Raw genomic sequence first — 15,075 nt, forward strand, 5'->3', positions numbered from 1 at the left:
GTCCGCTAAAGCAGATAGTTGTGGGAGGTGGGTAGTACCCCCAGACCCCATCCCTACCCTACCCTGGGGGCCCCAGGAAATACCTGGGACCTGAGGTGGATGAGCGAGGCTCTTCCACGTAGAGCTGGGCAGAGCAGTTGGCCTGTCCATGAATGTTGGTGGCATTGACTTCATACAGACCTTCATCCTCACTGCCCACGTGGGCTATGAGCAGGGAATGAAGGCCCCCTTCATGCCGCAGTTTCACATTCTCATTCTCCTCCACAGGGTTGCCTGAGGAGCAGAAGGGGTGAAATGAGGAGATGAGGAAACTGAAGGAGGAAGGGGGAAGGGAGGAGGAGGAGGGGAGAGGGAGAGCCGAGGGAACCGAAGGCAAAGAAGGAGGGGTCAGAAGTGGAAGCGTGTAGAGAGCACAGTAAGGAGGCAGGCAGAGTAGTGATGGCAGTGGAAAAAGTGCCCAGGAATTATCAAAGAGGGGAAGAAACCAGGTGAAACAAGAGGGCAATAGGCCTGGAATGGGGGATGAAGGGCAGTCTGGGAAGATGCTCTTCCCTCACCCCACCAGACAAACACACACACACACACACACACACACACACACACATACACACACACACTATCACCCCTGGAGACTAAAGGCTAAAGAGCTTCAAAGTTAGGTTCTAGTCTCAGTCAGGTTGGGGAAGGAAGAAAAACATGGGGAGAGGGGTCAATACATGAAATAAGGCTGGAAAAGTAGGTTGGAGCTAGACTAGAGAGCCACAGAAGTTTTTTGAGCGATGACATCATTCTCTAGTCCATCCCCCACCCAGCTGCCAAAAGAATCTTACTAAAGCACCGTTACCAAAATGAGTCCAGGTGATGGTGGGGGGTGGCAAGCCACTGATCTTGCAGTCAAACCGAGCTCCACGGCCCTCCAACACTTCCACATCCTCCAACATCCTTGTGAACAATGGTGCCAGTGAGGGCCGAACAGTCAGTCGGGCACTGCAGGTCAGTTCATCTGGTTTTGGGGGTGGAAGGGAGGTGAAGAGATGAGGAGGAAAGAACAAGGATTTATTAAGTCCCTACTATGCACCAGGAACTATGCTATGTGCTTTACAAATATTAACTCATTTGATCCTCAAAAAACCCTGGGAGGTAGGTGCTATTACTCATTTTACAGTTGAGGAAACTGAGGCAGACAGAAATTAAATGACTTGCCCAGGGTCACACAGCTAATATCTGAAATTGGATTTGAACTCAGGTCTTCCTGACTCCAGGCCCAGCACTCTATCCACTGTACCACCTAACTGTCTCTGGAAGAGGAGTCCTCTGAAACAGGGGCATCAGGACATTTACCAAGTAAGAGTACCAGGACATTATAGGAAAAGAATAGGGACAGGTTGCTCACCACTCTGAGAATGGCTTCAGCAGAGCCTGGTTCAGCCCAAGACCTTAGGAAGTCAATTCAACCAAGAAAAAATCAATTGACAAAATTGTTAAGTTATCTAGTACGCCCCAGGCTCCTTGCTCACTGCTGCACGTCAGACTCTCTCCAACTCCCCAAGAAGGCTATTTCAAACCTTCTCTTCTCTTCTCCCCTCCACTATTCCCTCCATCCTTCCTCTCAGCAGAGAATCATGCCTTCAACTTCACTGAGAAAATCAAGGCCACCCATCATGAACTGCCCTTTCCCTCCTACTCTGCACTTCAAAAACTCGACATTGTCCCTCATTTTCTCCCTTCCCAAGGTCAATCCCTCTACTTTCGCTCTTGGTCCAATCCCTTCCTGCCTCCTCCAGGAGGTTGTTCCATCAATCATTCTCTCTCTCTCTCCATCTCTCTATCTCTGTGTGTGTCTCTCTCTCTGTCTATTTGTCTCTCTCTCATACTCTATCTCTCCTTGTCTCTTCATCACACTGCCAACAAACATGGTCAGGTGTCCCTCATCATTAAAAGCCTTCACTTTACCCTGCCATCCCCTCAAGCTAACATCCCATATCTCTTCTTTCCACACCCAAACCTCTAGTAAAAAAGACCATTTATATTTATTGCATCTACTTCTTCACCTCCCATGTACTTCTCAGCCATATGTAATCTGGTTTTCAAATCCAATATTCAACTGGAAATACTCATTCCAAGGTTACTAAGGATCTCTTAATTGCTAAATCCAATAGCCTTTTCCTCATACCTCCTCCTTTTTGCAGGCAGCTGGATGATACAGTGGATAGAATGTGGGACTTGGAGTCAGGAAGACCTGAGTTAATATCCTGCCTCAGACACTACTAGCCGAGTGACCCTGGAAAAGTCACATAACTTCTGCCTGCCTCAGTTTCCTCATCTGTAAAATGGAGATAACAACAGCACCTACCTCACAGTGTTGTTGTGAGGGTCAAATGAGAAAACATAAGTAAAGTGCTTTGAAAACTTTAAAGAACTATACAAATGCTGGTTATTACTATTTTTATTGCCCTCACTGACATTGTCAATCAATCCCTTCTCTTGTATACTGTCCCCTACTCCCTTGTTTTTGTGACACTGGCCTCTTCTGGCTTTCCATCCGTCTGTCTGACTACTCCTCAGTATCCTTTGCTGAATCACACTACCCATTGGTCTTTCCCTCAAACATGGGCATCCTCCACGGATCTCTTCTTTCTATACCTTCACTTTCTTGGTGGCCCCAGTAGCTTCCATAGGTTCAATGACCATCTTTACGCAGATGATTCCCAAATTTACCCATCCTAATCTCTATTGGACAACACTCCTGCATCACCCACTTGGACGTCTCACAGGAAACTTAAGCTTAACATATCCAGAATAGAACTCAGTGTTTCCCCCCCAGCTAAATCTGCCCTCAGTCACCTGTTTTCAAAACTTGACTCTTCCCTTTCTCTTAGCACCCTACTCCTACCATATTGAATTACTCATCAGTCCTACCTTCACAACATCCCTCTCCCTCTCTCCTTCCATCTGGACAGCACCCCAACTCACGTCCTTCCCACCTCCCACCTCGACTATTGCAATAGTCACTTCATTAGACTCCCTGCCTTTAGCTTCTCCCCTTTCCAATCTATCCTCCACAACGCTGTCAAAACAACCTTCCTAAAGCATTGGTCTCATATGTCACTCTCCTGCTCAAAAACTTTCTATGGCTCCCTTTTGCCTCTAGGGTAAACTTCAAACCCCTCAGCTTAGCGATCAAAGCTCTTCACTTTCTGGCTTTTTAGTGGTGGCTTCTCACACAGTACTTTTAGGTTTTCAAAGCACTTTGCATGTTATTTCATTGGAACCTCACAACAACCAGAGGAGGTAGGTGCTATTACTATCTCCATTTTACAGAAGGAGAAACTGAAGCTGAGTGGGAATTAAGTGACTTGCCCAGGGTCACCTAGCCAGTAAGTGTCTGAGGCAGGATTGGAACTCAGGTCTTTCTAGCTCCAAATCCACCATTCTATTCCATGTACCGCTAACTGTTTTTAATTTTTTTTCAATGCAAAACTCAGATCTCCAGTCTGTTTTTCTAGCTTATTCTCCTTTGTAGTCTGTCTTTCTGCCAAAGCAGCCTGCTTGCTGTGCCCCCAAATTGGAAAACCTCTCCAGCCTCTGTGCTTGAAATTCACTTCTCTTCTATTCTACTTCTTAGAACTCTCAGCGTCCTTCCAGGCTTAGCTCAAGTGCTATCTTCTCCCTGAGGCTCCACCCCATTCTCCAGGTTGTTAGTGACCTCTCTTCTCAAATCACACTCATCTGGGTGTGCAATGCGGCTTCCAGAAGAACAGAAGTGCCCTGAGGACAAGGATGGCTTCACTCCCGTGTCCCCAGTGCTAGCACAATGCCTCATACAGAGCACTTATTAATTCAATTAATTAGATAAATGTTTGTTGGATTTAATTGATCCACAGACAGAATATAGAACAGTCCCTTCTATGAAAGAGCTTATATTCTCGTGGATGAAGGCTGCACCTTGACAGGAGGCATAGGAAAGAATAGGATCAGGTAAGATCTGCTAGGAAGGAATTTGGAAGCACTGAATTGGCCCCTGATATGAGTGTCCGTATGGATGGAAGAGCTTGCCATCCTATCTCACCCACCTGCCCCAACCAGGGTGGCCTGTTCTGAGACACGAACCAATAGTCCCAACAGTTCCTAAGAGGGGAACTTGGAGCTGGCACTCCCTGCTCCCCAACCCCTCTGCACTGAGCCTTACCCCAGTACCACCCAGATCTCAAATATGATGGTTGTTTCTCCCTGAATCACCTCTGTCTAGCCACTCTCATCTCCATCCCCATACCAAGCAACCATCTCCATTGTCCTTAACTAGCCCTCCCTCTCCTCCCCTCCCAACCCCAGTGGCATATTGATGCCAACTCCCAACACTCACAAAGGAGATGGGGACACAGGCCCTGGAGAGCCTGATTCCAAGAAAATCCTAATTTCCTAGGAAGCTCTGGGGTCCAGGGCTCCTGATGCCCAGGGTCAGTCTTTCTCTGGCTCCCCCCTCAGAAACATCACTGCATCCCTTGTCCCTTACACTATGTCCCCCATGCTGTCTCACATCCCACCCTGGAGGAGGGGAGGAAGCATACCTTTGGCTGTACTAAGTTTGCAGGTATAGACGCCACTGTCATCTTCGTGCACAGATGTGAGCAGCAGCTTGGACTTCCTCCCATCAAAGTGCATCTTACACCTGAGTAGGGCAGGCTGCAGCAGCCGGCCCCGACACAGCCAGTCTACCTCCACGTCTGCAGGGCCCGTGACCAGGCACTCAAAGAGCGCCATCTCCCCGGCCCCCACGTTCACGTCCTGCAGGGGGGCCACCACCGCCAGGGACCGACTTTCAGGGTGCACTGGGGGAGCAGAGGCAGGAGAGAGGAGGTAGGGGGATACACAAAGAGCAGAAAGACACACAGAGTGGGAGGGGGGTGTAGAGAGAGACACAGACAGACAGACAGACGAGTAACAGAGAGAAAGAGAGAGAGATGCAATTTGGTCCCTAAAGAAAGGGAAAGTGGGACCAGAACCCAGGCAGGAGGAAGCCACAGGGCCTGGTGCCAGCAGAGTAGGGCAGAAAGGCTCCAGGAAAGGCAGTGGTCCTACTTGGGGGCTGACCTAGGCTGGGCCTCAGTGAAGGAAACATAAGAGAGGGGAAAGGAGGAAGGGGAGGAAGGAGGGAGGAGGGCAATGCCAGATTGAGAAGGGGGTTGGGATTGGGGGGGCGGCGGCACAACAAACAACCACACCAGCTGGGTACAAACCAGACTTTATTAGAGTTTAAGACCAGGCATTACCAAGTGCTCCGCGTCCCCTCCCACATCACATGCCTGGTGACACCATCCCCTCTCGCCCCCAATACTGAGGCAGAGCTTGTCCTTGCTGGGCAGAGACAAGGGCAGCTACAAAATGGACCAAATGACCCCCCCATCCAGCCTGCAGACTAGAGGGGCCTAAGCCTGCTTGGCCATAGCCATCAGGTGCCCTGTCCCTCCATCCTCATCCTCGCCCTGTGCCCTGCCTCACCTACCCTAGGGTCCCAGGAGCCAGAGAGGTATTTGGCTTTTGGTCACTTGGGGAAATGAAAAATGTTTGTGCCATTGGAAAACCACTTCTGGAATGGTCATCATCCCCACCCTCCCTCCAGACCCTGAAGTGGGGGGGAGGAGAGGAATATTAGCAGAGACTTTGGTCCCCGATATACCTCCACATGCCCCCTCCACCCCTAACTGTGCTTCTTCCTAGAATGGTCCTTGATGCCAACCAGCAGGGATCCCCCAGCCTACCCTAATCAGAACCCCTCCCTACCCCACTCTGCCCAGAATGGATGTTCTCTGAGTCACCCCACCCCAATGGTACAACTGAGAGAGAGACCAACAGATAGACAATGAGCCCTGGACAGATAGACGGTGTTCCAAAGCCGCGGCAACAGCAGCAGCAGCAGCAACAGCAGCAACCCATGCGCTTGGTGCTCCCACAACAGGGGGAGGGGAGTTTCAATGCCCCAACTCAGCCCCACCTCCCCACCCTACACACGGTCCAACTGGGGGCTTCGGTGCCCGCCCGTCCATACGTCCACTTGGGGAGGGAAGGGGGGAGCTCCGCTGAGCCCACGGGCAGACCCGGGGCACCACACGGGGTGGGGAGGCCGGGAGGCCAGGGGTCCGGGCCGGCTCGCCGGTTGGGTCTGTGGGCAGGAGGCAGTGAGACACAGCGAGGTCCAAGTGGTGCCTGAGCCAGAGGCGTGTGGCACGAAGGGCAGCGGGAGGGAGGGCAGGCGGCCCCCTGAGCTCACTCGCCTGTGTACAGACAAAAACCGCAGTCAGCAAGCGGCAGGTTAGTCTGGCACACGCACGCGCACACACGCACATACACACATGCACGCACACACGCACACACCCACACACCTGCAGGTGGGTGGCTGGGGGACTTGACTGGACAGGAAGAACTCCAAGAAGCTGCTTCTAAGCAGCTTTCGTGGCTTTCCCGTAAGAGGGCATCTTGCCTTCAAGTCCCTGATGCAGGCCTCCCAGGGGATGGGCTAGGGGAAGGCAGTGGCCTGAAAAGCAGCCTCTCCCTCACCAAGTCAGGAGAAAGGCAGGCACTCAATGGCCAAGAGAGCCCCAACCACTGCCTATGAGTGCTAGAGGCCAAGAAAGAAAATGTCTGGAGGAGAAAAGCGCTCAACACAGGTTAATACAGAAAAGCATGGCAGAGATAGGGGCAGCAGCCAGGGTGACTCTGGGAATGGGGCTCCAGGTCTGGCTCACTCAGGAAGAGGTGGCCATTAGTGCATGGGGGAAAACACAGGGCAGAAAAAACAAAGAAAGATGGTGGAGGCCGGGCAGAGGAGGCCAGGGGGTAGGAAGGCAGTATATTTTACTGGAAATTCCTTTCCCCATGGAAAACACCACTCTAGCTATACCAAGCCTATCACGGGCATCCCAGGTGACGGAAGGCAGCCAGGGAAACAAGAGGGCCAAGACTCAGATAAGCCAAGAGGAGGTGTGGTCCTTAGGTCACTCAATCAGATACTAAGGGGGACGGAGGGGAGAAAGAGAGGAAGGCAAGAGAAGGAACAATGTGCCATCTCCCACTTAGGAGTAAAGACTCAAGCATCAGACTGAGTGTGGGGCAGACCCACAACTTTGGCCAGCTTGCTACCCATCAACAGTCCTTATATCCCATGTCCTATCATCTATGCCCCAAGACAGGCCATGAACACACCCACGTGACTCAAGCCCCTTCCACTGACCCTGCCCAGGCACTAAACACTAAGACCTGAATTTCCCTCTTCTCTGCCATCCCTAGGTCCCAGAGCCTCTGGGTCAGGAACAGCAGACAGACAGACTCCTGTGACCCTGAGATACTTTCACCCAAGAGTCACTCCGAACGGGTCCAGTCACCAACCCCCCACAATGACAATTTCTGCAAAACACTACAATCAGGAGGGAAAAATGGGGGTGGGATGGGAGAGGTGGAAGGGAAGAGAAAGGAAAAGGGGGTTGTGGGAATGGAGCAGAAAGGAAGGTTGGGAAATCTGGGTGCAGGGAGAGGAGGAGAAAGAAGAACAGAAGGGGCATGAGGTTGTAGGAGACAGAAGGAAGGGTACCAGGGAAGAAACTCAGGGAGCAGGCCAGCACAGAGCAGGGGGTAGGGGGCAGAATCTGAGGTCTTGACTGAGACACAATATGGTAGAAATAGCATGGACCGAGAGTCAAAAGATCTGCCTTCTAGTCTACGCTCTGTTTCTAATTCACTAGGTAACCTCGGCCAAATCATTCACCTGTTGCCACCGCCAACGAAAGGTTGGAACCAAGCGATGTCTGTGGTGATCCCCAGATCTGGCATTCTCCAAGATAATGAGATACTCTAAGTAGAAGGTGTTCCCTGGGTACCAGTCCTCCTTCCACTTCTTAGGGGCCTAGTGGGCCTGGGGTAAGAGCCATTGGAACCATGAAGAGAAGAGGCATGCAGGAGGTTTACCTCTGACCTCCAGTCTGGCCTCACACTGCCGGGTGCCATATTCATTCACTGCCTTGCAGGTATAGAAGCCAGCATCTCCACGTTCCGCTGCCAGGATACGAAGCCGACACAAGCCACCTTCTGCCTCCTCAGCAAAGCGTCTTTGGTCCGGGCGTACAGGCTGGTGATTCCGAAGCCTGCCAGTGGGGACAAGGCCCTCAGCCGCGGGCTTTGGATTCCCAACCTCCTCCTTTCCCTCAGGGCGCCCTCAACCTGAAGAGCTAAGTACACTATCACCCCCATGCCATGCACTCACAAACATTCACGAAATCCTTGAGGGTTTCATTCTTGTCTTTGTAGCCTCAGTGACTAGAACAGTCCTTGGTGCATTGAAAGCACTTAAACACTTGTTGATAGATCCTGGGTCTACGAATGTGCAGAACCCTATGGCAGGTGGGGGCCCAAGGCAGGTGTGTGCGCGCACACACACACACACGCACACACACACACACACACGCACACACACCCACAATGATACCATTCCAACTCCTACATGATAAGACCCAGGAGGTCTCCAACCCACACTGACTTCTTCCTCTGGACACCTCTTACACTGATCACCAGGAACTCGTGGCATTTAATTGTCCTGTTTCCAAGAGTATCTGCCTCACTTCCCTAAAAAGATTATAAGCTTCTGGAGGGAAGAGTAAGTCTTATATTTCTCTCAGAGTCAGCATGATATCATGGAAATATTCTGGATCGGATTTCAAGAGACTTGGGCGCCCAACCACAATTCCAGAAGACTCATGATAAAGCATGCTCCTCACTTACCTCTGGATAGAGAGGTGAGGGACTCAAAATGCAAAAAGGTAGACAGACATATAAAGACATATATACTCACATATATGTATATGGGCACACATGCATGTGTTGTGCATATACACATGTGTATATGTCTATAGAGCATACTTCACATACACACCTATATGTATGTAGATATATACATGGAGCTACATGTACATAATATATGTATTATATTTATACATATAGACCTGTGTGTATATATACATATGTATAGTATATACATATAGGTATAGATATGTATTATGTTTATATATACCCATGTGTACATATACACATATGCTACATATATATATACCTCTATGCATATGTATTTATATATTACATCTATGTATCTATATTTATGTATATACACTTTTATTATCTATCTATCTCTATCAGCATGGTCAATGTGGGGATTTGTTCTGCTTGACTATACATGTTTGTAATGGTTTTTTCTTTCTTGTTTTCTCAGTGTTGGGAGGGGGTGGGAAGTAGTAGGGAGAGAATGGGGACCTGAAAATAAAATAAAATTGAATTTGAAAAAATAAATTGGGCTCACGCTCCAACTTTGCCATTTAGCAGCTGTGTGACTTTAGGCAAATCATTTAACTTTTCGGAGCCTGTCTCCTTATCTTTAACATCAGGATACTAATATCGACTCTACTGAAATCACAGGGTTATTGGGAGAATCAAATGAGATAACGGTGGGGGAGGTGGAGAGAAAATGGATTTGGTAGCTGCAGCATAAACTCTTAATGCCAGGCAGTAGTTTCATGCCCTTTGCTGAAGCATGACCCTACTGTTTCATTGTGGAAAGGAGAGTTGCACCTCACTGAAAAGGTTTCCAAGATGGCACCAGTGATGACTTTAGATAAATCTAGCATCCTAGGACTGGGTTAGCCACGTTCAGGGAAATTCGCCACCATCGTGTGATAAATTTATTTGGCCACAGCAATTCACAAAATCACCATCTGACTGCAGGAAAAGCTGGAAATGGGCCACAGAGAAAACAGAAATATTTCTACAAACATTTATTAAGCACCTACTGTATGCACAGAACAATGAGCAGGGTGATACAAAGTCTAGGTAAGACATAGAGAAATATAAAACACAATTTGCCTCAGTGGACAGAGGACCCTCTTCTCTCCCCACCTCTTCCCCACCCACCTCTTCCCTGGGAATGACCTTCTGGAACTTTCAAATATTAAAATGGATTTTTCTTAGTCATCCCCTTATTTTGTATCCCCTCACAGTGTCTAGCACAGTACAGAGCAAACAGCATTATTTGCCAAATAGTGGTGGATCAGAGGAAGCATTATGGGTAAAGGGGAAGAGAAGGGAACAAGCATTTGTTAAACACCTACTATGTGCTAGGCAAATCACCTCCTTTGAAAAAGCAACTGATTGCAAGTCACAGGATCAGGGTTCAAATCCCACGTCTGTCAGTTACTACCTTTGAGAACTTGGTGAAATCACTGGCCTTCTAGACTCAATTTTATCACTAATAAAATGAGGGGGCTAGAGTAGAAGCAGCATGAAAATACTGGATTTGGAGTCAAGAGGACATGATTTCCAATCCAATCACTCTGACACTTACTAGCTGTATAACCATGGGCAAGTCATTTAACCTTTTTAGGCCTCAGTTTCCTCATCTGTAAAATAAGGAGGTTGGACAGGATAGCTGTTACTGTCCCTTTTAGCTTTAAGGCGGTATGACTGATGGGCTCTAGGGCACCTTTGATGTGTCCTAGACCCCTCTGGCAGTCTGGTGGAGCAATGGAGGACCCCTTCTCAGAATAATGTTCTTAACTGCACAAAATAAAATGCATAGGATTACAAAGGAAATTAATTATATTGAAATAGCTATGAAAGTAATTTTTTTGGAGGAAGTGACTTGCCCACGTCACACAGCTACTAAGTATCTGAGGCTGGATTTGAACTCAGGTCCTCCTAACTCCAGGGCTGGAGCTCTATCCACTGCAGCACCTAGCTGCCCCAGTATTTTTTTTATAAAAAACAAGTTCATGGACAAGTCAAGAATCCCTATTCTGGGAAGATGGATACCTGCCACTGAGGAAGCAAAAATTCAGAAAGGGGTCCTGAGAAATACTGCCAAATGAAGAGAGGAAGTGGGGGATTTTTTTCTCCACAACTGGAGAAGAGCCCTATCACACTATTGGTGTTTATGGTGATAGCAGTAGTGGGAGTGGTGGTGGTGGTAGTAAGGCCAGCAAGAGGGGTTGGGGGTGGGAGGAGTTGGCTGGAGCAGTGATTTGGACATAGTCAACTTCTACATGAAACTGGGCAGCTAACCACCCCTCTACCAAATGGGTCATAGAGGAAGCAGAAACATTTCCATGAATGTTTATTAAACACCTGCTGTATGCACAACAATACTAATTTAGGTAAGACGTGGATAAATATAAGATATAATGCTACTCCTTACATCATCCACATTTTTCTCCTAGGGAAGGGCTATATTCAGGCCTGGAAGCCAGAGGCCTTTTGGAGATCAGAATTTCTTGGAATTCTAGAAGTCAGGAATTTCTTATTCTGACCTCCCCCCTTTTGTAGGGTCTGTGATTTATTATCCCAATTCTGAGGATGATGCGGGAGGGTTGGACAATAGATTATGGGGAAGGTAGCAGGCTCATGGCTAGTTACAGAAGGGTCCACCCCCGGCCATCTTTAACATGTCCAGTATGACCTTGTGATCTCTAATAAGGGTTAAAAGAGTTAATAGAAGAGTTAATAGAAAACCAGGGCCTCGGGTACTTACCAGGAGACAACAGGTTTGGGCTCCCCCTGCACTCGGATGCTCATGGTCACATCCTGGCCCTCCCTTACTGACTGGTCCATGAGTGAAACCTAAAAGGGGGAGACTTGAGGTGATACGAAGTAAGGATGACCAAGGCAATGGCTTCTGGAGCAGAAGGGTGAGGAGGTGAGGTATGGAATGGGCCACTGTTCTATACCCAGGAGAAGTCAAGGACTGTGGTGTGGAGGGAGGGGAGTGAAGCAGAGAGAGTATCAGGATCTGAGTAAGGACAACTGTATTCTCTGGCTGAGAATAAACATCAGGGAAGGAACAAATCCTTATGGACAGAGATCCAGGGAGGTGGCAGAGGCACAGGGGAAGCAGGGAGCCCCTTGTCTCTGGGGCTACACCAAGAACTCGGGGTGACAGGATGGGCACAGGGCATAGGAGCTAGGGGCCCCACAGGCGTTCCCTGGGGAAAGCTCCCAGCTGAACTGGACCACACTCATTCTCGGAGATCTAACCTTGAAGATGGGGGGAGCCCTGGAGCTGGTATCTGGGGTGCTTTGAGTCTGGCTGGGGCTGAGCTTCATGGCAGAAGTTCTGTGCCAGGCCTCTTCTGGTTCTGGGAACTCCTCAGGAGGGCTCAGATACTCTTCATCTGATGTGATGGGGCTGCTGAAAGGGGATGTGGCCCCTCCTGGAAAAGATGGAGAGGGGAGGGGGAAAGAAGGGAGGAGGGTTGGATGCATGGAGAGGGGAGGGCAGGGGAGGGAAGAGAGAAGGGAGAAAACGCAAAAGAATCTATAAGAAGAGATCAGTCCCTGGGTCTGGGGACAAGGGAATCTTAGCTGCCCTGGGTTCAGAATCACAAAACCCAGGACCACCCATCCTGAAGGAGTAGACACACGCACGCACGCGCGCACACACACACACACACACACACACACACACACACACACACACACCTTACAACTAATAAGCCAAGTGCCCAGAGTCACTCTGATCTAGGGCAAAAACTTCAGCTCTCTGGCCCTCAGCTTCCTCATATTTCAAATGAGAAGAGTTGGAATAGATGGTCTCTGGGGTTCTTTCTATCTCCAATGCTATGACAAAGCTTAGGAACCCAGGAGATCACTATTAGGAAGAGATGGAGTAAGAGATTTAGAAGACCAAGGACTCTCCACACTGGGAGGGTCAGGAGCTCAGAGGAAACTGAAAAGCCTGGCCACTGACTAAACAGGCTTCTCAGTGAAGGGGCTAGATAGAGAGCTAGAGGCCGGACACTAGAGGAAGGCAGAGAGGGGCCAAAATGTCAGATCCCAGGCTCAGAAGACTGGTCTCCAGGGGCCCAGAGGGGTAATAAACACTAGAATCAGAGGCTCTTTCTCTTTCAGAGAAAGGGCCTCTTTCATTTCTCCTGCTCCTCCCTCCCTTAAGACCCTCTTTGGATGGGACTGCTAAAGGAAAGAACAGGGTTGCAGACCTACTGAGAGGTCTGTCCACTCTAGACGTCCCCCTCCCAATTCAGAATGCCACGCTGAGGCTACTGTGAGCCTATGCTCCTCCCCCCACTCAGCTTTCTAGCCTAGAGACACCTGCTAGGGAAACAGACCCCAAAGCAGGGAGGGGGCTAGGAAGTAATCTTCCAAGTTAGTGGATGGAGGGACGGAGGTCAGCCTCAGAAAGGTGGGGGAAAACGAAAGCCCTCCCAAGGAGGGGTTGTCCCTATAGGGGACCCAAGCCCAGAGGCCCTCCCCAGTGGCTGGCCTAGGGCCTGGGCTGGCCCTGCTTGGCTCTGCTCCGACTGCCAAATAGAGACAGGAATCAGTCGCTACCAGCTCCCTCTAGCCCCTCCTCCTTACCTCCCTCCCCACCCCCCCCAAGTCCCTCCTGGCCCTGCCTTCTAGTCACCGGGCCCTGCTGCACCCCAACTCACCCAGGGAGCACATAGATTCCTGCCTGTGCTCTGCTGCCTCTAGCCTCAGCTTTTGCCCCCTCGTGCCTGGTCCAGAGTGGTCTGCAAGGAGGCGAGCTGCCCACCCCTGTCCCTGCTCCCCTGGGAGGAGAGAGCCCAACCCAGCCTAGCCTAGCCTAGCCTGGGCCCCACTGAGATTCTGTACAGAGAGCCAGCTCTGTGGGGGGAGGGGGAGGGGGGGCCAGGGCAGCGTCTGGGCTGCAAGAAGGCAGCTGGCTAGGGAAGGTGACGGCAGCAGCGGTGCTGCCTGCTGAAACCATATGCAGCCAGAGCCCTGGAGAGAGGAGAAAGGGGGAGGGGATGGGAGGGACTGCCGGATTTAGCCACCCCTCTCATTCCCCAGCAGCTGCGTCTGCTCTTTCTCTCCTTGTGGTCTCGGGACCCTGACACATACCGGCACCTCCCCTTGAGGTAGAGTGGCCTTGGCTCCCCAGGAAGAAAGGTCTTGGGGTGGGGCCTTCCTCCCACCACACTCTCCACGTCTAGCACCCATCTCTTTAGGTGCATGTCTAAATCTGGCACCGCCCTACTGCCCAAAGGTTAGGGCACACCACAAACACTCACAGCAAACGCCAAACACTCCTCTAGCCCAGGCCATATTGTATACGTCAAGCCATCTTACGCTGTTAGAAGATGATAGAAAGACCAATAGTTTTAGAATCCAACGGCCTACCTTCAAAATTCAGTCTTGCCACTTACAACTTATGGAAGCTGAGACAAGCCATTTAAGCCCTGGGTCTCAGTTTCCTCATCTGTAAAATAAGTGGACTGGACAAGACTAGACTGGTCCACCCCAAAGTCCCTTTCAGCTCTCAGGCCTATGATTCTACGTCCTAGAACCCCACACTCTTTCCCTTCAAAAACCCATCATCCTGTCCTACCCACCTCCAAAATTCAGAGAAGAATTTACAAAACCTACAAGACAAGAAGCTCGAACCAAGTCTTTATATACACCTAATCTTCCCCTAAAGCCCCTTGGTTTATCTAGTATACAGGACTGGATTAGATCATGGTGCTAGACCCCTAGGCCTTGTTATACTCCACCCTAGAAGGAAAGGCAGGAGTCACAAGGGAGACAACATTGGGTTTTATAGTTATCTCTATCTTAACTAAACTTCGCATCTCCCTTAGCACCGTATTATACACAAAACGGGTAGTGGAACTTGGAGGTCCAAGGACTAGTGCTCTTACTCCCTTCACCAGACCATGGCCCATTTGGCCAGCCCAAGAGCCATCCCCAGCTTTGCTGGGCCTGTAGCCGGCTCCCTCTCGGCCCTCTGCCAGATGCACCTGTTGGCAGCCTGCTCCATCCAACCCATCCCAGCCAGGGGCTGGAGTTAGCAGCAGTCAGAAGGACTCGTTCCTTGTACCTTGTTCGCATGTCAACCAGGGGTAGGTATAAATGGAGAGAGGGTAGAACTCCCCATCTGAATGATCCTCCAGAGTTACATGTACTGAATGGGCCCTGGATTTTTCCAGCTATAACGGCAGTGATGTAGGAAGAAGAGAAGCCAAGGACAGTAACAGCAGCGTGATACACTGGCTAGGGAGTTGGAGG

General features: G+C 50.0%; 1 protein-coding gene across 5 annotated transcripts in view; it reads right to left on the reverse strand.

Moving 5' to 3' along the window:
- Positions 1 to 15,075, reverse strand: part of SPEG (striated muscle enriched protein kinase) — an 81,105-nt gene that overhangs the window by 34,271 nt on the left and 31,759 nt on the right. For 4 of the 5 annotated variants that reach the window (XM_027873802.1, XM_027873806.1, XM_027873803.1 and 1 more), the window contains 5 exons: positions 12,064 to 12,239; positions 11,561 to 11,649; positions 7,960 to 8,135; positions 845 to 1,003; positions 84 to 273 (listed from right to left, as the gene is read on the reverse strand). In XM_027873802.1, coding sequence (XP_027729603.1) covers positions 84 to 273; positions 845 to 1,003; positions 7,960 to 8,135; positions 11,561 to 11,649; positions 12,064 to 12,239 — 790 coding nt within the window. Of the gene's footprint in view, positions 1 to 83; positions 274 to 844; positions 1,004 to 6,189; positions 6,273 to 7,959; positions 8,136 to 11,560; positions 11,650 to 12,063; positions 12,240 to 15,075 lie in introns of those variants that run through there. The other variant, XM_027873805.1, reaches the window with a different exon arrangement.

This window comes from Vombatus ursinus, unplaced genomic scaffold, assembly GCF_900497805.2.
Source record: "Vombatus ursinus unplaced genomic scaffold, bare-nosed wombat genome assembly UNPS02014802.1, whole genome shotgun sequence".
Lineage (NCBI taxonomy): Eukaryota > Metazoa > Chordata > Mammalia > Diprotodontia > Vombatidae > Vombatus > Vombatus ursinus.